The following is a 24,018-nucleotide window of genomic DNA, read 5'->3' as shown; positions in this document are numbered from 1 at the left end:
GCTCTGCTGTTGGGAATGATGAGTCACACCTTACCTTCACGCACCAGCAGGGACTCGAACGCCATCTGCCATCACACGCCTGCCAGGAGCAATAAACCACGGCTGTGATTCACCGTCAACTTTACAATTAACCACCGACCTCGGGGGGTGCCAGCAACCACGGGGTGAGTCTGAACCCAGGCCAGTTAGAACAACGCCGGGCCAGGGTACCGTCTGCACATCCACGTGGACGCTGCAGCCCAAACGGCAACACAGACGGACGGACGTTTTCAGTGGTGAAAATCTGCAGCAGAAACTACTACTACTACTACCACTACCACTACTACTACTACTACCACTACCACTACTACTACTACCACCACCACTACTACTACTACTACTACCACCACCACCACTACTACTACTACTACCACTACTACTACTACTACTACTACTACTACCACTACTGCTACTACTACTACCACCACCACTACCACCACCACCACCACCACCACTACTACTACTATTACTACTACTACTACCACTACTACTACTACTACTACTACCACCACTACTACTACTACTACTACCACCACCACTACTACTACCACCACTACTACTACTACTACTACTACCACCACTAATACTACTACTACTACCACCACCACCACCACTACTACTACTACTACTACTACTACTACTACTGCTACTACTTTCGGCTGCTCCCGTTAGGGGGCGCCATAGCAGATCATCCGTGTCCATCTCTTCCTGTCCTCTGCATCTTCCTCCGTCACACCAGCCACCTGCATGTCCTCCCTCACCACCTCCATAAACCTCCTCTTTGGCCTTCCTCTTCCCTGGCAGCTCCATGTTCAGCATCCTTCTCCCAATATACCCAGCATCTCTCCTCCACACATGTCCAAACCATCTCAATCTTGTCTCTCTTGCTTTGTCTCCAAACCGTCCAACCTGAGCTGTCCCTCTAATATACTCGTTCCTAATCCTGTCCTCCTTCATCACTCCCAATGAAAATCTTATCATCTTCATCTCTGCCACCTCCAGCTCCACCTCCTGTCTTTTCATCAGTGCCACTGTCTCCAAACCATACAACATAGCTGGTCTCGCCACCATCTTGAAAACCTTCCCTTTAACTCTTGCTGGTACCCTTCTGTCACACATCACTCCTGACACTCTTCTCCACCCACTCCACCCTGCCTGCACTCTCTTCTTCAACTCTCTTCTGCACTCCCCGTTACTTTGGACAGTTGACTCCCAGTATTTAAACTCATACACCTTCATCACCTCTACTCCTTGCATCCTCACCATCCCACTGTCCTCCCTCTCATTCATGCATAGGTATTCCTACTCCTACTGACTTTCATTCCTCTTCTCTCCAGTGCATACCTCCACCTCTCCAGGCTCTCCTCCACCTGCTCCCTATTCTCGCTACAGATCACAATGTCATCCGCAAACATCACAGTCCACGGAGACTCCTGCCTGATCTCGTCCATCAACCTGTCCATCACCACTGCAAACAAGAAAGGGTTCAGAGCCGATCCTTGATGTAATCCCACCTCCACCTTGAACCCATCTGTCATTCCAACCACACACCTCACCACTGTCACACTGCCCTCATACATATCCTGCACCACTCCTACATACTTCTCTGCAACTCCCGACTTCCTCATACAATACCACACCTCCTCTCTCCGCACCCTGTCATATGCTTTCTCTAAATCTACAGACACAATGTACCTCCTTCTGGCCTTCTCTATACTTCTCCATCAACATTCTCAAACATCACATCTGTGGTGCTCTTTCGTAGCATTTCGTGGAAAATGTGCAGCAGAACATCGCCCTTAAAGCTGCAATCCTGAATATCGTGGTTTTGTGTTTACCATTGTGTGTCCTATGTAGGTGTTGGTGAGGTGAGTGTCTGAGCTCCATTCACACTGAATGAGCCAGCAGGGCTGCTGTGTCAGAAACAAACATAAAACCTGATGGAACCTGAGTTTTACTTACTGATGTAGTACTATCTGTTGGTGAAGGTCGTCTACCAGTTTGTTCTGTCATATCTGCTGGTTAGACACAACAACTTCAACTCTTCAAACTCAACACTGCCTGCCTTCTTCTTCCTCATCTGGCTGCTATGATGAAGATGGAGAACACTGTGCACCCTGTCATTTTTCCTGGCAAAGTCCTACCAGACACCAACCATCCACATCACATGCTGCTGCAGTCTGCAGGATCTGGAGATTCGTGGATTAAGTATTTTCTTAAATCCAGTGATGACAGAAAGAGTAAAACAGTTTGGAGAATGTCCATTGTGAGAATCAGCTATTACAGTCTGACAATCTTGCTACATTTCAGCAGTTCAGAATTAATAAAAAGGTTGTAGCTTCTAAAGTCGAGAACCAAAACAGCCCAAATGTACAACAAACACATTGACCTAATCTGCTAACTTTTTTTTTGTTGCACTGTGCAAAAATAAAATAGCATCCACTGTGCCAGCATTCAGGCAATTGCGCCTCGCCCCTAACGCACCCTGCTTCGCTGAATGAGCCTTCGCTCGCAGCGCTTGTTGCAGGAATGCACAAGATTCTCCCTGCACGGTGCTTGGGTTCCTTAAGGTGCTACACAAAAGTAAGTTGTAGCTGTTGTTGCTGCAGCCACGGGAATGAGGGTTCCTGTTTCTCACAGAAAGAAAGCAACACTTCCTCTGATGACCCCTCGAATGGAAGGTTTGTGGCGCAGTGCTCCACTTCATCCATTAATTCGGGCGTCTCATCTTCTCATTGTCAGACAAACTTTGTTGGACATCTTACATTGACAATGGAAAGTGTAACTGCCAAGTTCAAAATACTTTGTTTGTTTGTAAAAATGTTCAGGGACACAGCTTCTACTCGCCTTAACAGAATCTAGCTGTGGTTAAAAACTGAATTATCGGTGTTGAACTGACAGACTGAGTGACACGCTTACTCACAGCAGGTCTCAAACTTGAATTAAGAGAGACTATGTAAAAAAGAGAATATGTAAAAAAGGAAAAATCAAACCAATAAAGGTAATATGCAAATGTAAAGTTAAAGGCAAAATCTGACATTTCCATCCATCCATTATCTGAACCGCTTATCCTGTTCTCAGGGTCAAGGGATGCTGGAGCCTATCCCAGCAGTCACTGGGCGGCAGGCGGGGAGACACCCTGGACAGGCCGCCAGACCATCACACAGGGCCGACACACACACACACACACACACACACACACACACACACACACACACACACACAGGGACAATTGAGTACGGCCGAGTCACCTGACCTCCATGTCTTTGGACTGTGGGAGGAAACCGGAGCCCCCGGAGGAAACCCACGCAGACACGGGGAGAACATGCAAACTCCACACAGAGGACGACCCGGGACGACCCCCAAGATTGGACTACCCCAGGGCTAAAACCCAGGACCTTCTTGCTGTAAGGTGACCGCACTAACTACTGCGCCACCATGCCGCCCATAATCTGAAATTTATTCCACAAATAAAATGGCGGTATAGTCACACACACAACTGACTTTGAGTTCCAGATGTAAAATAATCCTTCTGTCTTTCTCAGCCGATGGTAATTAAAAATAAGAGTCTGTTATACTGCAATATTTACAACCACTGGTAATTAAATTTGAATGAAGGATTGCACCTTGAAAACAGAAGATAAAAGGTACGACAGACAGAGAGGCTGGTGGCTGGAGGATAGCAGCCACACCAGGAGGTCGTGTGAAGGAAACCCACGTGTGCTCCGACACAGTTTGATCCACTTTACTTCGAAGCGGTTCATTAGCAACACCAAAGCTCATAAAGAGCCTCTTGTGTCGAGGCGTCGCTCCCAGAAGACTCCTCGGGGTCCGGTGGAGGGAGGGAGGGAGGGGGAAGCTGATACCGTGAAGAATAGGCTTCATTATGGGCCCAGCGCCACACCTCACCCGCTCCCGTTATCAGGGACACCCCCCCCCCCGTTCTCCCGAGCACGACTACTGTACAGGACTGTGAGCTGCCTGGTGTGCATGTCGTTAACTCTGTCCTGACTGACGCCTGCTTTATCTTTCCTGGAGGTGATGAACTTAACGAGGCGTGTCACGCAGCCTTCCTTCTGAACGCACTTCCTGCATTCCGACTTTTAATTTCCTGTTGGCGACACACTGCTATCTTAAACATCTAAGGGGTTTTGTCATTACAGTTCCACTCCTCTGATCTCCTCTAATCATGTCATACCGAGACAGAGAGAGAGACAGAGAGAGAGAGACAGAGAGAGAGAGAGAGACAGAGAGAGAGACAGACCGGCGATCATTGCAGCAAGATTTATATTTTCCTGCCACAACCTGAGAGACAGTGGGTGACGGCACCTATTGCTATTGTTGTTGTTTGATATCATAATCATTGTTGTTGTTGCTGTTATTATTATAATCATTGTTGTATTGTGTTTTTGTTGTTTTACATGCTTTGGCAATATGTACACGTATGTCATGCCAATAAAGAAAATATTTAAATTGAAAATTGAAATTGAGAGCGAGAGAGACAGAGAGAGGCGGAGAGAGAGACAGACACAGAGAGAGTGAGACAGACAGAGAGTGAGCGACAGAGCAAGAAAGAGAGCGACAGAGCAAGAAAGAGAGCGAGAGCGAGAGAGAGAGTGAGACAGAGAGAGACAGAGAGAGTGAGACAGAGAGCGAGACAGAGAGAGCGAGAGACAGCAAGAGAGAGAGAGTGAGACAGACAGAGAGAGCGAGACAGAGAGAGAGACAGAGAGAGCGAGACAGAGAGCGAGACAGACAGAGAGAGCGAGACAGAGAGAGACAGAGAGAGCGAGACAGAGAGCGAGACAGAGAGCGAGAGACAGCAAGAGAGAGAGCGAGAGAGACAGAGAGAGCGAGACAGAGAGAGAGACAGAGAGAGTGAGAGAGAGAGCGAGACAGAGAGAGACAGAGAGAGCGAGAGACAGCAAGAGAGAGAGCGAGAGAGACAGAGGGAGAGACAGAGAGAGTGAGACAGAGAGCAAGACAGAGAGAGCGAGAGACAGCAAGAGAGAGAGAGCGAGAGACAGAGAGAGAGAGACAGAGAGTGAGACAGAGAGCGAGACAGAGAGAGACAGAGAGAGCGAGACAGAGAGAGAGACAGAGAGTGAGACAGAGAGCGAGACAGAGAGAGACAGAGAGAGCGAGACAGAGAGAGCGAGACAGAGAGAGAGACAGAGAGAGCGAGACAGAGAGCGAGACAGAGAGAGACAGAGAGAGCGAGACAGAGAGAGAGCGAGAGACAGCAAGAGAGAGCGTGAGACAGACAGAGAGAGCAAAACAGAGCGAGCGAGCGAGACAGAGATTATGAGGGAATAAATAAAGACCATAAAAGCATTGGCTTTTGCACTGCAGAGAATGGAAGCTGCTTTTAAGAAGATGGAATCCACGTTTTTCACCTTTTTACATAAATGACCTTCCTCCGTTTGTGGGTCAGAAAAGCTCCTTCATCAACAGGGGCCAGATTCTGTTGTGCTCTCCTACATGTAGACCACAACTTCATATAAACATTCAGATGGTTTTGAGTATCACAGTGAACTCCTGATGTTTCAAAACTCGCTCGGACGATAAAGCACATTCAGGACTCCTGCTCTCGGCGGGACAACGCTGAGGAAGGCAGAGCGAGGGAGGCGAGACTGATGCTGTTCAGTGACGTTTAACCTGTCACATCAGCTACAGTCATAACTGGCTGCTCGCAGCGGCCAAGGCTGCCATGTTCCCTCCATCCGGGGACAAGACCTCTCTTTTGATGGTTTGTGTGACCTCACAGGGAGGTCGGGAGACAGTAAAGTCCATCCTTGCTCGAGGACTCGGTCTGTCAGCCTGGATTCAGACACAGAGCTGTTGTCGGGGAGGAACCGGAGGACAGCCATGCAAACGAGGCCGGGCTGAAACTGAAGTATTGACCAGCGGCAGCTGATGATAAAAAATTTGGGGGGGGTGCAAGTTACCTTGGCGCAGCACACCTGACAGGTGCTCACAGACTGAAAAACACTTTTATTTCATAATTATTTGCATTATACAACTAAATTATATTTAATATGTTTAAGTAGATTTTCATCTCTTGACGTTGGAAGGGGCCCCCCCCCAGCGCCCTCTACTGGCCAGCCGCCACCGGTACTGACGCGTGTCTACTACAGTTAAAATAACTGCAGACCATGCAGTGAGGTGAGGAGCTCGTGAAGGTGTCTACTGACCTGTCTAGGTGGTGTATCCACAGTACGTGACGGCTCTCTAACACACGCCATGATGCTAACTGGGCATTTCTCTGGAGAGAATTCAAACTTGCATGCTGAATTTCTCGCAGCAAAAGAGCAATACCCTTCCAACGAATATGAAGACTGACAAAAGGAGGATATATCTCGGTGACGTGTGGAAATAAGAGAGGCCTTAGCCTGCTACAGCGCCCGGCAAGCCGCTCTTCAAGAGGCGCTGCAAATATTCATAGTGACGTGAGCGCAGATTAGCAGAGCCTGCTCCCTCGTGGGCACGGTGCCTCCGCCATCACCAACCTCCACTCGTTTCCTCTCCCTCGCTCTCTTACTCACGCTGCTCACAAGCACATATGTTTTCCCCCTTAGTACATGCACATATGTGTGTTATGTGACCAGAATGAAAACACACTCACGTTACGTCAGATTCACGGGCCTGCCCCTTCCAACGACTCGTACCGCTGCGCCGCTGTGAGGCACAAACACACCGAGCGCCGGCCTCCATCACACCACCAGTTTACTATGATCAAACTCAATAATGACGGCACGGTGGCCGATCAAAGACAGATTCCTGTGTGCCTTCAGGTGACAGCACACAGGACGTTTTCACCATGTCCTGCGATTCGAGCCCTGTCCCACTGACCTGAGTACAAATAACACGACATTACACCTTCACACTGCGTGCAACGCATACGCCAAAATCCAATTTTACCTGCAGATGACGCACCAATCCTTTCCATTAACTTCTATGGAGAGCTGACGTGTCCAAACACCACGCATCACCTTGAACGGTCATGACGCCACCAGCGAGGCTCAGCTCGCCCGCGAAGCTCAGTTCGCCCAGTTCACCTGATACGCGGACATCCACAAGCAGGTGAGCAGGGGAAACAATCTTCTTTGTACTTAAATCATGGTATTAACGGTAGTATTTTAGTTATTTTATTAACCCTGACCCTAACCCTAACATTAACCTTGACCCTAACACTAACCCTAACATTAACCTTGACCCTGACCCTAACCCTGCTTGTGGACGCCTGCTCTTCTGGTGAACTGGGCAAGCTGAACTTCGCTGGTGATGTCATGACCGTTCGAGGTGGTGCGTGGTACTTGGACGCATCAGCTCTCCACAGAAGTTAATGGAGATTGGCATATCATCTGCACGCAAAATTGGATTTTGGCGTATGCACTGCACGCAAAGTGTAAAATCGTGCTATTTGTATGCAGATTGGTGACATCAGGTTGGCAATTCAAACCCGCCTGGCTTGCAGAAACAGTCAGAGCAGATGTGTCAGTCCTGCAGCAGCTCTCTGAAGGATCCCAGCTGCTGTTTCCCATCACACACCTTACACATCACGTCGTGGTTGATAGAGGCGACATGGGAAAGGACAAATGCACTGGCATCAACCTGACATCCTTTCATAAATATCCAAAATACCTCGACACTTCTGAGGATGACCTAGTTTAGGTGGACGCGTCAGTAAAGGCTGAAGCCACCGATGTGTCCACCTGGCGGCGTTACTGAGTCAAACAAGCGGCCCCGTGCGAGCACGTCTCTCCCAGTTGGTGACGGACAGACGCCGGCCTGCAGATGGCAGTTCCTTGAGGCCAGATCTCTCCTGCAGATGCTGACAGGCGCCCCGGGGCAAAACACAATTTTAAACAACCCTTTAGGCTCGTTACTCTGGGACCTGCAGAACAGGACTGCGCCATCATTTTGCTGACTGTCACCTGAAGTGCAGACCTCACCAAAACCACATTCAGTAGTACACATTCTCGGTTAACGAGGACGTCTTTTGGGGCTCGTTAACAGACTCAAGTCTAACTATCTAGACTTTTTAATGCATATTACAAATCATATCCATCACATCACGACAGCCACTGATGTGGGATGGACACAATGGCTTTTGGTTGAAAGACAAAATGGTAAAATTAAGCCTTTTGTGTACTATGATGACAGACTGAAGTACAAGTACAAGGAAATAGTCAGATGTGCGACTTTAAAAGACGTATTTAGTGTTTATATTAAAAAGCATAATCTGAAACGGGTCTAGTATAAGCATCCTCTTACACAGTGAGGCTTTCTAATAAATCTCTGAGGAGAGGGACAGGTATGGGTCAGGAGTCTGAACGGTGGAACCAGTTCAATTAAATCTTCTCACACCAGCAAGAGACACCAGACTGAAAAAGACCTTGATTGTGGCCTTTAATGGACTCCAACATAAACCAAAAGAGGAACTAAATAAGCTCGCCATCTCAACATGTGTTCCCACTGGATATGCAGATCTCAGCCTGAAAAACACGAGTCCACATCTCAGCAGTGGGCTCACTGACTCACTGGGAGACGCCCAATGTGTTGCTGCTGCATTTACACACATTATCCCAAAACGTGTTGCTGCTGCATTCAAACACATTATCCCAAAACGTGTTGCTGCTGCATTTACACACAGTATCCCAAAACGTGTTGCTGTTGCATTCAAACACATTATCCCAAAATGTGTTGCTGCTGCATTCAAACACATTATCCCAAAACGTGTTGCTGCTGCATTTACACACAGTATCCCAAAACGTGTTGCTGCTGCATTCAAACACATTATCCCAAAATTAATGTGTTGCTGTTACATTTAAACACATTATCCCAAAACTAATGTGGTGCTGCTACATTTCAACACATTATCCCAAAACTAATGTGTTGCTGCTACATTTAAACACATTATCCCAAAACTAATGTGTTGCTGTTACATTTAAACACATTATCCCAAAACTAATGTGTTGCTGTTACATTTAAACACATTATCCCAAAACTAATGTGTTGCTGCTACATTTCAACACATTATCCCAAAACTAACGTGGTGCTGCTATATTTAAACACATTATCCCAAAACTAATGTGTTACTGCTACATTTAAACACATTATCCCAAAACTAATGTGTTTCTGCTACATTTAAACACATTATCCCAAAAGTAATGTGTTGCTGCTACATTTAAACACATTATCCCAAAGCCAATGTGTTGCTGCTACATTTAAACACATTATCCCAAAACTAATGTGTTGCTGCTACATTTCAACACATTATCCCAAAACCAATGTGTTGCTGCTACATTTAAACACATTATCCCAAAACTAATGTGTTACTGCTACATTTCAACACAATACCCCAAAACTAATGTGTTGCGGTGACATTTAAACACATTATCCCAAAACTAAGAGATTGACAGGCGGATTGGTGCAGCATTAGCAGTAATGCTGACATTGTACCGGACCGTTGTGGTGAAGAGGGAGCTGAGCCGGAATGCAAAGCTCTCAATTTACCAGTCAATCTTCGTTCCAACCCTCACCTATGTCATGAGCTTTGGGTAGTGACCGAAAAGGTGAGATCGCGGATACAAGCGGCTAAAATGAGTTTCCTCCGTAGGGTGTCTGGGCTCAGCCTTAGAGATAGGGTGAGGAGCTCGGACATCCGGAGGGAGCTCGGAGTAGAGCCACTGCTCCTTCGTGTCGAAAGGAGCCAGTTGAGGTGGTTCGGGCATCTGATTAGGATGCCTCCTGGGCGCCTCCCTTTGGAGGTTTTCCGGGCACGTCCAACTGGGAGGAGAACCCGGGGTAGACCCAGAGCTCACTGGACGGACTACATGTCCAATCTGGCCTGGGAACACCTTGGGATCCTCCAGGAGGGGCTGGAGGGTTTTGCTGGGGAGAGGGACATCTGGAGTGCCCTACTTAACTTGGTGCCACCGCGACCCGACCCCGGAGAAGCGGCTGATGATGAGACGAGATGAACAAAATGTGGCATAAAGAATAAAGAGGGATTACAGATTGGACAGCCAGTAATGTGATGTGGTAAAATGGGTTCATGAGAACTAACTCAGATGTCCCACATGTCTGCTGTCTTCAGAAAGCCAAACCGCCACCCCGCTGCTGCTTTTCAGCATGTCACATTTCAGACGACTACCAACATGAGCAGCTGACATCGTTTAGCTGATCAACAGGAAATTAACTGATTGCAAAACTAACCGATACCTCCATCAGATGTGGGTAAAGGTCAGCTGCAGCCCTGTTTCAGAGCGACTATTCACGACACGCAGATGGACACTAAAGAAAGACTTGAATAAATTCGGTCTAGTTCGGGGGGAAAAAACGAACAGAAAATAAAAACGGCCTCGGCAAATTGGAGAAAGCGGACGTTGTGATCTGGCTCTGGTTGACATGCAGTTCTCCCTCGACCCGCTTCACAATGAACAAAAGGACCCCATGTCCTCGGCTGACGCACAGTCGACGAACACCTACAGACGCTAACGAGAAATAGCACGATGTCAAGTATTTCCTCAGAAGGCCTCGGGGTTGTAAAGGTCACACACGGCAGGCCGCATCACACGTTTCTGTAGGTCTCTTCTATCCATCTGTCTTTCTATCTCTTCATTTATTATTCATCTTACTGTTGTATGAAAGTGCTGGCGTTAACCTGACACAGAGCCCATCTGAGCTGACGCGGGGGCTGTAGACAAGATGAACCTATCTATCGTTCATAAATCAAGTCCTACGTGTAGGTATGGATGGACTCTGTGAGGAAGATAAACCTCGACATGATGGCAGTAACCAACGAGGAAAAACTCTTCTTTATGTGATGTACTGAAATATCGACACAAACACAAACCGGGAGGTTTCATCTTCCCAAATGAAATGACTCTTTAGTAACTGCACACAGAACCCAGTCTAGCCTCACACCATGATAACCCAGTATAGAGCCAACACCATCATAACCCAGTATAGCGCCAACACTATTATAACCCAGTATAGAGCCAACACTATTGTAACCCAGTATAGGGCCATCACTATTATAACCCAGTATAGAGTCAACACTATCATAACCCAGTATAGAGCCATCACTATTATAACCAGGATAGAACCAACACCATTATAACCCAGTATAGAACCAACACTATTATAATCCCATATAGAACCAACATTATTATAACCCAGTATAGAACCAACACCATTATAACCAGTATAGAACCAACACTGTATAATACCCCAGTATAGAACCAAAACCATTACAACCAGTATAGAACCAACACCATTATAACCCAGTATAGAACCAACACCATTATAACCCAGTATAGAACCAACACTATTATAACCCAGTATAGAACCACCACCATAATAACCCCGTATAGAACCACCACCATAATAACCCAGTATAGAACATACTTGTTAAAGATCAGCAACAACAGAATAATCTGACAAATATATCAACTGAAATTGTGCATCTCACCATTTTTAAATTGAGTCTTAACTTTTTTTTTAACTATTTCTATGATACAAGCTTAGCTTCTGTTAAACGTCTTCACCATTTTTATTATTGTGCTTTTCTCTCACTGTTCTTGTCAGTTATTCTTCCTTCAAACATTGAGCTGGAGCACAGTAAGAATTTCTTTGTACTGTGTACTTGTACCTGTACAGAGGACAAATAGACTGAGGTTTGTGTTCCTCTGTGTGCACTGCGTTCTACTGTCCCTGACAGCCTACCTATACTTCATGCCCGTCTTCATGCTCTGCTCGCTGGAGGAGGGGACGCTCTGGACGGACAGCTGTCCCAGACTTCGGGCGACCATCGCCACGGCTCTGAACTTGCTGCGGGTGCCCGTGTTGGGGCTGTTGGCGTTCTGGCGGTTCAGGCGGTCCTCCGTGTTGCGACTCACGCCGCCGCGGTGGTCCGTGCACACCAATGACACCTGCATCCTGGCTGAGGGCTGAGAAGTCTGGTGTTTCTGGGAACGCTTGGATCAAAACTCTCTTCCAGCCAAGACTGGTGCGGAAGTGCGAAGACCCCACCACCCCTAACCCAAACCTCCTCCTCAGAGAGAGAGAGAGCGAGAGAGAGAGAGAGAGAGAGAGAGAGCGAGGGGGGCGGTGAAAGGAAGGGAGGATCTGATCAGACCGCTGATGGGGTGAAAGAAGAGCCCGGCATCCAGACGATGACACTATGGCACTTGTGCCCGAGTTGGTATGAGTCTACAAAACACCGGCGAACACCCGCCACAAAACTTCAGACGCACAGGATCCAAAACAAGGATATTTAAATGTCAATACAGAAGAAAAATGTCTCCCAAAAAACACACGAATGTCCAATAAGAGGTACAGTTCAGACGGCTTCTACCCCTCACTGATTTATCCATCTGCCCCACCGCCTGCCTCCCTGTAATCAGATGCTCATCTGACGTGCCGATCTAAAAGCCTTTGCAATTCTCCTCTTTAAGTCGAGTTTAGCGTCGGGGGAGGTGACGCCTCTCTCTCCCCGCCAAGACTGAAGAACAGAGGCACGGACGTCCTAACCAAGAGCCCCCGAACACGGAGAAAGGTGCATGCGGCTCCGCCAGGCTCTCACCGCGGCCAGCGAGCTCCTCCCGCTGCTGGAGACAACCGCCCGATATTCATAATCCAACACACCCGGCACTGAAGACAGCTCCCCAGATTACATGGACGTGTGTGTGTGTGTGTCTGACAAATCGGAGGGAGGGAGGAGGGGGAGAGAGAGAGAGAGAGAGAGAGAGAGAGAGAGAGAGAGAGAGAGAGAGAGAGAGAGAGAGAGAGAAAGGTGGGAGGAATATGGAGAGGCTAAGCAAAGGAATAATGAGAGCCACAGCAGCAAGAGAGAGATAGAGGGAGATATAGAGGGAGAGATTGACAGAGAGATAGAGGGAGAGATAGAGGGAGGTATAAAGAAGCTACAGAAGAAAAAGACAAAAAGAGTGAAAGGGAGGCAGAGCGAGGGAGAAAGAGAGAGAGGGGGCGAGGGAGAGCGAGCGAGACAGAGGGAGGGAGGGAGAGACGGGGGAGGGAGAGAGAACAGGACAGAGGGAGAGAGAGAGCAGGGGGCAGAGAGAGAGAGAGAGAGAGAGAGAGAGAGAGAGAGAGAGAGAGAGAGAGAGAGAGAGAGCAGAAGAGAGAGAGAGAGAGAGAGAGAGAGAGAAAGCAGGAGAGGGAGAGAGGGAGGGAGAGCGGGAGAGAGATAGAGAGAAAGCAGGAGGGAGGGAGAGAGCGAGGGAGAGAGACAGAGAGAGCAGGAGAGAGATAGAGAGCGGGCGAGAGAAAGCAGGAGGAAGAGAGAGAGCGAGAGAGAGGGAGAGATAGCGAGAGAGAGAGGGAGAGAGAGGGAGTGAGGGAGCGCGTGCCAGTGAGTTCACTTGTGTTTACAGTTTCTGTCATAAGGAGTGATGGTGTGTTCTCTGAACTGCTCTGCCGGACCCATCTCTACTGTGGTGTAACTCTAGTCAGTCTGTGTGTGTGTGTGTGTGTGTGTGGTGCCAGGGGACTGCATAATGCCCTCTGGCCCCAGAGAGGGGGGACCTTCACATTGGTCTGTTCGACTGGCCATGAAATATTCATTACGTAACTTTATCCGCGCCAATACGTGTCACAGCTGAGCTGTTTGTGTGTCTGCCGTGGTTTTTGTGTTGTTCCCTCACCCACTAACCTCCATCTGTACTCTGGAAACACTCACCAAAAGGGAAAAAATATTTCACCTGGGGAGACGCGACTTGATCGCTAGCATAAAGCTAGCCTAAAGCTAGCATAATGCTAACATAAATTCTGGAAACACTCACCACAAGGGAAAATTATTTCACCTGGGGAGACGCGACTTGATTGCTAGCATAAAGCTAGCCTAAAACTAGCATAATGCAAACATAAATTCTGGAAACACTCACCACAAGGGAAAAAATATTTCACCTGGGGAGATGCGACTTGATCGCTAGCATAAAGCTAGCCTAAAGCTAGCATAATGCTAACATAAATTCTGGAAACACTCACCACAAGGGAAAAAATATTTCACCTGGGGAGACGCGACTTGATGGCTAGCATAAAGCTAGCCTAAAGCTAACATAAATTATAAAGCTAGCACAATGCTAGCATAACGCTTGTTTATCCCCCTGTTAGCAAGACAACTGGGAAAAGATGGATGGATCCTCACTAGTTAGTGAGCAGAGGAATAACAGATTAGGTCGTCATGTTGATATTCATACTTCACAATATTTACCTAGGCGGAGGTCTACCCTCTCCCCGCGCTCCTGTTTTTGTTCTTCTAGTCAGTGGAAAGCGGCCTGATAAAGCGTTCACAGCATCCTCTCATGGACCGCTTGCAGCAGATGGCTGAGCTCACAAACCGAATATGACAATGCATGGCCTGTGAAAGACGACACCAGAGTAATCAGAGTCAGCGTGGAGGAGGCGGTAATATAATACCGAGCCTTATCAGAGCCGACCACCACACCGGCCCAGCAGATAATTAAAGGAGATGCTGTCAGGGAGCGGACGCGTTGTAGAAGAAGAGAAAGGAGAAGACAGGTGATTATTGACTGACAGCCGTATTCCTGCAACTGTGACCTTTAGCTCTTACACACTGCCACAGAAACTGGGACGGCAGGAAAAAACGACCTGATTTAATGAAAACGAAATCACACCTGTCACAGACAGCTGAGTCAGTTCATCTGGAGACACCGTTAGGTGAGTCTCATCACTCCTGAGTAATGCCGCCATGTTGTCTCCACATGAGCTGATTCAACTTCCTGTGATTTCCTTACCCGGATTATTGAGCATAAAGAAATCAAAACTGAGGGGTGTCTGGGTGGCGTGGCGGTCTATTCCGTTGCCTGCCAACACGGCGATCGCTGGTTCAAATCCCCGTCTAAGCTCCGGCTTGGTTGGGCGTCCCTACAGACACAATCAATCGTGTCTGCGGGTGGGAAGCCGGATGTGGGTATGTGTCCTGGTTGCTGCACTAGCGCCTCTTCTGGTCGGTCGGAGCGCCTGTTCGGGAGGGAGGGGGAACTGGGGGGAATAGCAGGATCCTCCCACGCGCTACGTCCCCCTGGTGAAACTCCTCACTGTCAGGTGAAAAGAAGCAGCTGGTGACTCCACATGTATGGGAGGAGGCATGTGGTAGTCTGCAGCCCTCCCCGGATCAGCAGAGGGGGTGGAGCAGCGACCGGGATGGCTTGAACGAGTGGGGTAGTTGGCAAAGTACAATTGGGAGAAAAGGGGGGAAACCCCCCCCCCAAAAAAACACATTTCACACCATTTCACAGAAACATCCTCAGCTGTGAGTGTGTGTGAGTGTGTGTGTGTTTGCATGCCTGAGTGAACTCGTTTATGTGAGTTTATGTGAATTACGTGTGTGTCCGCCAATGTGTGTATTCATACATGTATGCATGTAATTAAGTATGTAGGTGAAAGTATGTGTGTACACATGTATGTATATTACTATATGTGCATGTGTGGTTCCATCATGTGTGTGTTTTAGGCCAGACACCCAGAAAGGTCCTGGATTTCTGTTATCCTCACAGACTGAGGAGGGTGGAGGGGATCTCCAATATATATATTTGTGTGTGTGTGTGTAAATCTCTGCAGCGTCATGTGAGCAGGGCTGCGGGGGACTCTGTCGCTCTCTGCCACGCTTGGTGTGACAGGGTGGAGGGGAGTTGTCCTGCAGGTTGGTTGTCATGGCGATAGGAATGGACTGAGAAGAGGATACCGGTGTGTTCTCTGACAGAGGCAGTAAAGCATGAGAGGAGGAGCCTGACCCTGCGACCCCCAACCCTGAGCAGCATGGGCGCGCACGCACACACACACACAAACACTCCCCTCCCTCACTGCCTAAGCCAGCTGGTGGGGAACAAGACACGGCTGTCTGTTCTACCCTTAAGGTTTCACAGTAGTCACGATGGGGGGGGGGTCCTGAGAGGTGAATGAGGCCAGTTAGAGGGTTTTAGGCTGCTCAGATCCAGTATCACTCCTGTAATCCACACCCAGGCCACACACACTGAGCCTGACCACTAACCCAACCCCCACTCCACACCTCTCTGGTATGTCAGCAGATTGCCCAAATCCAACCTCACACCATCTTACACCGCTCCGACAGGCGAGCGAATTGGTTATGACGTCACACCATGAACTGTCCTAAAGGGCAGTTTTTACACCGCGGAGGAGTTGAAACTTTTTAGTTGTCGTTATTTTGAGGATCAACACTTCTGCTACTTTTCCTAATCACATCTGCATTAAAATGAGCATCTCTGCTAGCCCTGTTATCTCTGCTAGCATAACGACACTTATCTATCGTTATCTATCACAGCTGTTTCGTTGCAGATAATGGAGTATGTTGGGTTTGGGTATGAAACAGTCCTGAAGCTTGGGGGATCAATTCACACCTTGACCTTTACGTCGGGACACACTTCTTCTCCTCTTCCGTTTCATACCTGTGCTGTGCGACCGTTTCATTTCTCACCTGCTTCTCTGAGCATTTTTGGAAAAGGTAAAAGGAAAAGGAAGTAAGCAGACGTTTTGGAGGACAATACTGATCATGAAGGATCCCCACACGGGGTTCACACCACCAGCCAATACCTGCTTCTCCACAACATGGACGCTCCTGTCAGGCATCATGGCGGCTACCTTGAATAGGCACACAAGCCAGTACATGAGCGAAACTCAAGGCACTGAAACGACACCAGAGGGTCAAAACATCATTTTTCACACGACACCATCTGAGCCCTTCGTTAATTCATCAGAAGCAAAATATCCACACATTGATTAACGGTGTGCAGTCAACCTGATCAATATGAGCATGCACCGCCCGACAGACAAGCGATCCATCACGTAAATAGATCAGCGTTTTGCTTTGTGTACTGCTTCTCCTGCATTTCAGCTGACTCCCTCTAGGTATAACTACTACTACTACTACTATTAACAATAATATGGTTATTTACTAATAAATCATAATAATAACAATACAATAATAATAATAAAAATAGTACTGCCCCTACAAAAACCACTATTAGTAACAATAACTATTTTAAAAAATGTCAATCATGATAATGTATTATGAATTATTCTTATTCTTATTATCCATCCCTCCATCATCCAAACCGCTCATCCTGTTCTCAGGTTTCCATGGATACTTTTATTATTATTATGTGCTGAGCAATCAAGAAATGTTTTCTATAATTTTTGAAAATACTCGCTCTCCTCAAAACTAGCCTAAATCACAACACAATAAAATACTCTACACACACTTATGTCATCACGAAACACATATCATATTGATATTATTATTGTTATTAATAAATAATAATAATAATAAAACAAGTAAATCCATTGACTGGTCAGTCCCAAAAGACGTGGTAGCCACGGTAACCGTGCTGAATTACACCACATCAGGCACATCTGGCGGCCATCTTAATGTGACAGGAAGCTTCCCGCTCTGTCAGCTGAACAAGGATGAAGAGGAGACGTGAAGGAGAAGAGATGGAGGGGAGGTGTAGCAACATATCCTGTCTGACAGCTTCCTGTTATGTTCTGGTTATCTGGAAGAAGCTACTTTTCTTATTGCTGCATTTCTTGCTGGCACATGCGGAAACAACATAAACTATATTGTATATTTAAAAATGTGTGTTTGATTCTACGTTTTTAAAATCAGTGCACACATTAGACAATAAAACGCAGGAGATAATGGAGGTGTGATAAATTGTGTTGTAATGCCAGATTTGAATATTTTCTGTCATTAACCCTCACTATCCACCGTAGGAACCATGATGTGCACATGAGTGAATCAGGTCAATAGATGACAGTGGCCTACCAATAAAAGGTCAGTGACTGGCTGTTCTGCAGCTCTGTCTTTAAAAACATTTCCCAAAACTACGCTTAACGAGCTCAGACTCACATCGTTTTCCACCGCTGCCTTCATTAAAATGAAGTGTTTGTTAAAATTGGGCAAGTTACTAATAAAAGTGAATCTGTTCTTATGTTTTCATAACTCTCTTTAAACTAAGGCTAAAATTACCTAAAAACTTCAGGTAATAACTTTTAATCATGGGGAATTATTTTTAATGCAGGATTGAATTTTCTGGCTGGTAAATGTTCTCCAGTATCCTGCAGCTGTTAAATGGACCCAACAGTTAATTTTGGACCATTCGAACAGCACTTTGAAGCTGAGGCAGACTGCACTTCCTGTCTCATACAATGCAGTTTGCTGTATGTAGATCTATGTCCCAATTATTTGTATATTACGTTTGATATATATCTGTGTGAATATGTATATGTGCTGATTACCCAAAAGATGAAGACATTTGCTAGATAACGGATGGAATTTTTTTCTCTTGATTTGCTTTTCGTTCTTCGCATCTCTTTGGTTTACAGCAAAGCAGCGGCAGATGTTTATTTTGTACATGTGATGGTTACTGCTATTTGCTCGCTGTCCACCTCACGTTGCAATGTCTTCCACGATCATCATAAATGTACTATCAAATACAATTCATGAATATGACTAATTGAAACAATTCATGAGTTCTTGAATACAATAAAATGGGTGTTGCGGCGGGCGCCTCAGTGGTGGTCGTGGTGTATCTGGGGTGGTGGAAATAGTAGAGAGTCGAGTCCGGACTGTTTTTCTGCGCTGGAGAGCACTGGTATGTTTCTGGGACGGAGCGGTGTGCTTCGCAAGGGGGGAGGCGTGGCCAGCACACGTCACAAACAGTGACATGATGTGCATGGTGGTGCGTGGGCTGCGCGCGGTCGTTTTGACCGCTCATGATCGTTTCTGTGGCTCTTGTCATGGCTTTTTGATCTGGGACTTTAAAACTTTGAATTCTTACATGAGTATCAACTGACTTATGTCTTTAATCTCTTGGTTGGTACTGCATATCATGGTGGAATTAGAGCAGGAGTTTCTGGCACAACTTCACCTACTTCCAAGGTGCAGGGAGAAGGGAGGGAAGTCTGGGAGGTCGGCGCTCCAGCGGTACTTGTGGTATAGAGGGTCATGACCCTGTATGAGCAAGGTTGTTCTCTATACTGCAGGTGTTTCTGGGGTTTTGACCTCTTATGCCCCTTTTCCACTACATGGTACCGACTCAACTCGACTCGACTCGCAGAGTGTCGTTTTCCCTTACCATAACAGTTCTCCCTCAGTGTAGCTGGTCTACATTGATTTTGGTACCTGCTCCAGTTTTTTGGATCCTCGACAAAGGTGGTACCAGAAAAGTGGTAACAGTTACCAAAATGCCGGTACTTCCCAGTAATGGAAAACGAAAAAGTCGAGTCGAGTTGAGCTGGTACCATGTAGTGGAAAAGGGGCATTAGACCTTTTTCCTAGCCCTGTGATGGCCTGGCAGCTTGTTCAGGGTGTCTCCCCGCCTGCCGCTCAATGAATGCTGGGATAGGCTCCAGCATCCCCGCCACCCTGAGAGCAGGATAAGTGGTTTGGATAATGGATGGGATGAATGGATGATCTGGGACTCATTTTGGTGCAAATGTGTGCAATTTTGGGGGCGTTCAGGGGGCGGCAGGTCTGTAGCTTTTTGTTGGACTTTCGGGGTCCAAGGTGGTCAAGGTGACTGGCTTGGTCGTTCTAGTATTAACAGACATACTAACATATGCAATGCATTAATATCTCAATTGGGTATTTATCTTGACAGTATGTAGTTTAAAAACCGGCGGTCATTTTGGCCACCCATGGTGATTTTAGGTTGGAGTGAAATCCCAGTCGTTCTAGTGTTAAATGACAGTGCTAGATCAATGAGACATGCGCTTTTATGTTGATGTGGTAGAACTCTAGTCCTCAGTACCAACAGTCTTAAGTTAACAGCACTGGTGTTACTTGAGCTAGCAGACACCAGCGGGAAATCTGCCTCGCGACACATGACACAAAACCAAAAATAACTAGACAACAGAAGGGCTTGGGCACTTTTTTTCCCTATAGGGCAGGTTTGACAAAGTTTGACGTTCACACAGTTCCTGTCCAGTCCACTGTTACATTATTGATTAATCACAACGGGTTTTATGTCTACCCAAGTCAGCACAGGAGGAATTTTGTTCTCAAGATGAAAAAAACAATTTCTCTGTAGACAGAAGAGAAACAATGGAACAGCTTAGACTTGAAATAAATCCTATCGATGTCCATTGTTAGCAGTGAAGGTCATTCAATACCTGACGTTCATCAGCAAAAAAGACTAAGTCTAAGGCTACGCAAAAGAAATCCACGTTCCTTCCCCTCGCTGTGTTAACCCACTTCTGTTTCCTGGATGTGAAATGCTGATCTGTGTTTATCAAAGAAAATAAATGAGCTACTGAGCCAGTCCAGAGCCCCGCTGTACCATCAGTCACTGTGAGTAAGTGCTGAGCGCTGATAGGAGACCTGAGACACTATCATGGTGTCGGGGAGGATTTGAGAAAGAGACAGAGCGAGAGAGAGAATGGATGTACAAATCACATGTGTTTATCCGATCACGACCACAGCCGAGTTTAATCTCTGTTAGGTACGACACTACCAGCAGAGAGAGCAAGCAAGAGAGCGAGAGAGAGAATGGATGTACAAATCACGTGTGTTTTTCTGATCACAACTACAGCCATGTTTTATCTCCGTTATCTACGATGCCACCAGAGCGGAAACAGTGCATTTCAGGTAATTTTCTTTCTTCAAGCTTTTGCAGATGAAGTAGAAAAGAAAGGCCTGGAAGGTGAGGAAGTTTAACGTTTAGAAGACCAACTGAAAATGTTAAATGCCCTCAAAACTTGGAAACGCTAAGTTGAAAGGTTGTAGTCTATGGTAAGATACCACACAAACACATAGACGCACAAGCACAGACACCCAATAGGACACAAACTTCTCCATTTGTACTATTGTATCCACCGTCATGACCTTTGGCATCTGGGAGCTTTAACGAACAATGGCAGCATATCATAATGAAGCCTCCTGGGCCTTTCCTCTGCAGGAGTCTGAGCTGAGACAACCGACCTTCCCATAAAACCTGCAGGCCGCTGAGGAGAGCCACAGTGGTCCACAGAGAGCCGGAAACTGATCCCACCACAAAGGAAGTGTGGGTTGGCACAGTGTTTCTCAATCCAGTCCTCAAGGTCCCCTGTCCTGCAGCGTTTCATTGTAACCCTGGATATGAAGACCTGCTTATACTTATTCATCCAATCACCACTTAATTATGTCAAATTTGGCCCACCTGGAATAATTAAGTACTATAATATGATTGGTTGAGTAAGCAGAAGCAAGCGTCCGTATGTAGTGTTACTATGAAAGTCTGTAGGATGGGGACCTCGAGGACTGGATCGGGAAACGCTGGGCTAGCATACATTGTGAGCACAGCATCTAACAGCTACAGCGCTAAAATTATTAAACTGTATTCGAACCCAGATCAGCGCAGCTGACATTGGCAAAGTCTACCCAGCACCCTCCACACCTTATCGGACGTGGGAGGGAGCATCAAATATGTAGACCACTTTCACAAACATGGCCGACATATACCCGCTTCATCTTTGGAGGGTAAAGATTGGTTCTCCTCATTGCCCGCATTGCTCCCCCCCTTTTCTCCCCAATTGTACTTGGCCAATTACCCCACTCTTCTGAACCGTCCCGGTCGCTGCTTCACCCCCGCTGCCAATCCGGGGAGGGCTGCAAACTACCACGTCTCCTCCGATACACGTGGAGTCGCCAGCCACTTCTTTTCACCTGACAGAGAGGAGTTTCGCCAGGGGAATGTAGCACGTGAGAGGATCACGCTATTTCCCCCAGTTCCCCCTCCCCCTTGAACAGGCGTGCTGACCAACCAGAGGAAGCACTAGTGCAGCGAACAGGGCACATACCCACATCCGGCTTCCCACCCGCAGACACGGCCAATTGTGTCTGTAGGGATGCCCGACCAAGCCAGAAGTAACACCGGGATTCGATGCAGCGATCTGACATCCCTGCCCGCATTGTTAAAAAGTGAGTTTTTTGTCGCCTTCAATTCTGTCTGTGATCATTGGTTACAATATGGTAACTGGTTAACCAATGCTAAGGGCAATTTCATGGGTGTTAGGGTTAGGATAACACCTGTGTTGTGTTATATGCTGTGTTGAAACACAAAATTAGTGATCACAGCCAGTATCAAAGGCGATGTAAAGTTGGCTTTTAAACATTGCGGTCAATGGAGAGAGCTGATCTTTACCCTACTAAGTTGACATGCAAGAACATCAGTTGTGAATGTGATAAAAAGGTCTATTGGCTTGCTGCACAGTTGTCAGTGTCTCAAGTGGCGCCTGGCTCATTTGCACTACGGGACAAGCTAAACCTCTGACCAGCTGAGACTGGTACAAAGAGCTAGCAGACGGCACTGCTCCAGGGTGCCGGGCCCAATTTTTTCCGAGCTAGTGGAGCAGGAAGTAACTTTCTGAAGCCCCCTGTGAGGGCCGGCACAGAGGTTGGAAAAAAGCCCGTAGTCAAATAAGGGGTATTACCGCCTTAAAATAACACGTGCTCTGAGCTAGGAAAATCACCAGAGATCATCTGCACTACTTCACAGAATACCTGAGACCGTTTTTGTGCTTCTTTGTCCCTCTTGCTCACATTCAATGTGGATGGTAATGTAAAGCCATTGGGTTGGTGTCATGTGTTGTAGTCTGAGTTTGTTACTGGGGCGTAGAGTTGAAGCTGAGCTCAAGACTCATGTCGGCGTGGCTAGATCTCGGACATCAGACAGCACATGGACCTTGGTCTGAACACTCAGGGTTATTCGTATTTGTACGCTCAGAGGAATACAACAGCAGGGATTGCTCACGGGTTTTCTCTCTGACCTCCCTTTCCTTCCCCCTAAAACACAAAGGTCCACTCATCACAGACACATAACCCATACACATGGTAATAGTCAATAGCAAAAGACCATACTTGGAAATCTACCAGCTCAAAACTCCAGGACCTTCAAATTACAACATAGGATAAGCCTAAGACTTCACCTAGATTTCTCTTTTGCCCTGCTAGACGTGCTCCTACATCACCCATCTGTTCCTCTTTACACATAAACAGTTGCCTCGTGATGAAACCAAACTAAATCTCTCATGCTCAGTTCAGTTCGTTATGAGACATTAGTCTAGAAAAGTTCCACTGAGAATCAGTTGATCCCGCAGCTGAAGGCTGGACCAATTGCTGGGTTCCAGTCACATGACTTTTGGCCTGCCCTTTACTTCCCGTAAAACACTTGATGATCAACAAATAAAATGGCTACAGGCGATGTGGGACGCAATGCTGCCTTCTCCCAGTATTACAGGAGTATAGAAGCCAGTGCTCGTCAAAGATACCTCGATAAAATTAAGAGTATGAGATGGAGTAGACCCTTACACATTGAAACAGAAAGAGCTCTCGTTCGAAGTAAAGGATTATCTGTCTGTCTGTCTGTTGTTTCCAGACATTTCCAACTACTTGGTTCTGCAAATGTTGTTCTACTCAGGGAAACAAATGAAAGCCTTCAAGAGCATGGAAGGCAAGGCAAATGTATTTGTATAGCACATTTCAGCAAAAAGGCAAGTCAAGGCACTTTACATAAAACATGAAAGGCATTAAGACAAAATGTAAAAGCAACATAAGGCAGTAAAAAGACATTTAAAAACCAATAAAAAGATTGAGTAAAAGTTACAGTGCAGAGTAAGATGATAATCAAAAGCTTCATATTTGATTTAATGAAAAGCAGTGGCACATAGAAAAGTCTTCAGCCTTGATTTAAAAGAGCTGAGAGGTGCAGCAGACCTGCAGTTTTCTGGAAGTTTGTTCCAGATATCCATCCATCCATCCATCCATTCATTATCTGAACCACTTATCCTGCTCTCAGGGTCGCGGGGATGCTGGAGCTTATCCCAGCAGTCATTGGGCGGCAGGTGGGGAGACACCCTGGACAGGTCGCCACGCCATCACAGGGCTGTTCCAGATATGTGATGCCTAAAAACTGAAAGCGGTCTCTCCATGTT

The 24,018-nt window shown here is 46.8% G+C and overlaps 1 protein-coding gene across 7 annotated transcripts in view; it reads right to left on the bottom strand.

Annotated features, from left to right (window-relative positions):
• kcnab2a (potassium voltage-gated channel subfamily A regulatory beta subunit 2a) overlaps positions 1-24,018 on the bottom strand; it is a 138,047-nt gene that overhangs the window by 62,157 nt on the left and 51,872 nt on the right. For 2 of the 7 annotated variants that reach the window (XM_056302119.1, XM_056302120.1), the window contains exon 1: positions 11,773-11,984. The exons of the other annotated variants lie outside the window; for them this stretch is intronic. In XM_056302119.1, the coding sequence (XP_056158094.1) occupies positions 11,773-11,984 (212 nt within the window). Of the gene's footprint in view, positions 1-11,772; positions 11,985-24,018 lie in introns of those variants that run through there. 7 annotated transcript variants of the gene reach the window in all.

This window comes from Lampris incognitus, chromosome 2 (genome assembly GCF_029633865.1).
Source record: "Lampris incognitus isolate fLamInc1 chromosome 2, fLamInc1.hap2, whole genome shotgun sequence".
NCBI classification, from domain to species: domain Eukaryota; kingdom Metazoa; phylum Chordata; class Actinopteri; order Lampriformes; family Lampridae; genus Lampris; species Lampris incognitus.
This window is presented reverse-complemented; position numbering and strand designations above follow the sequence as displayed.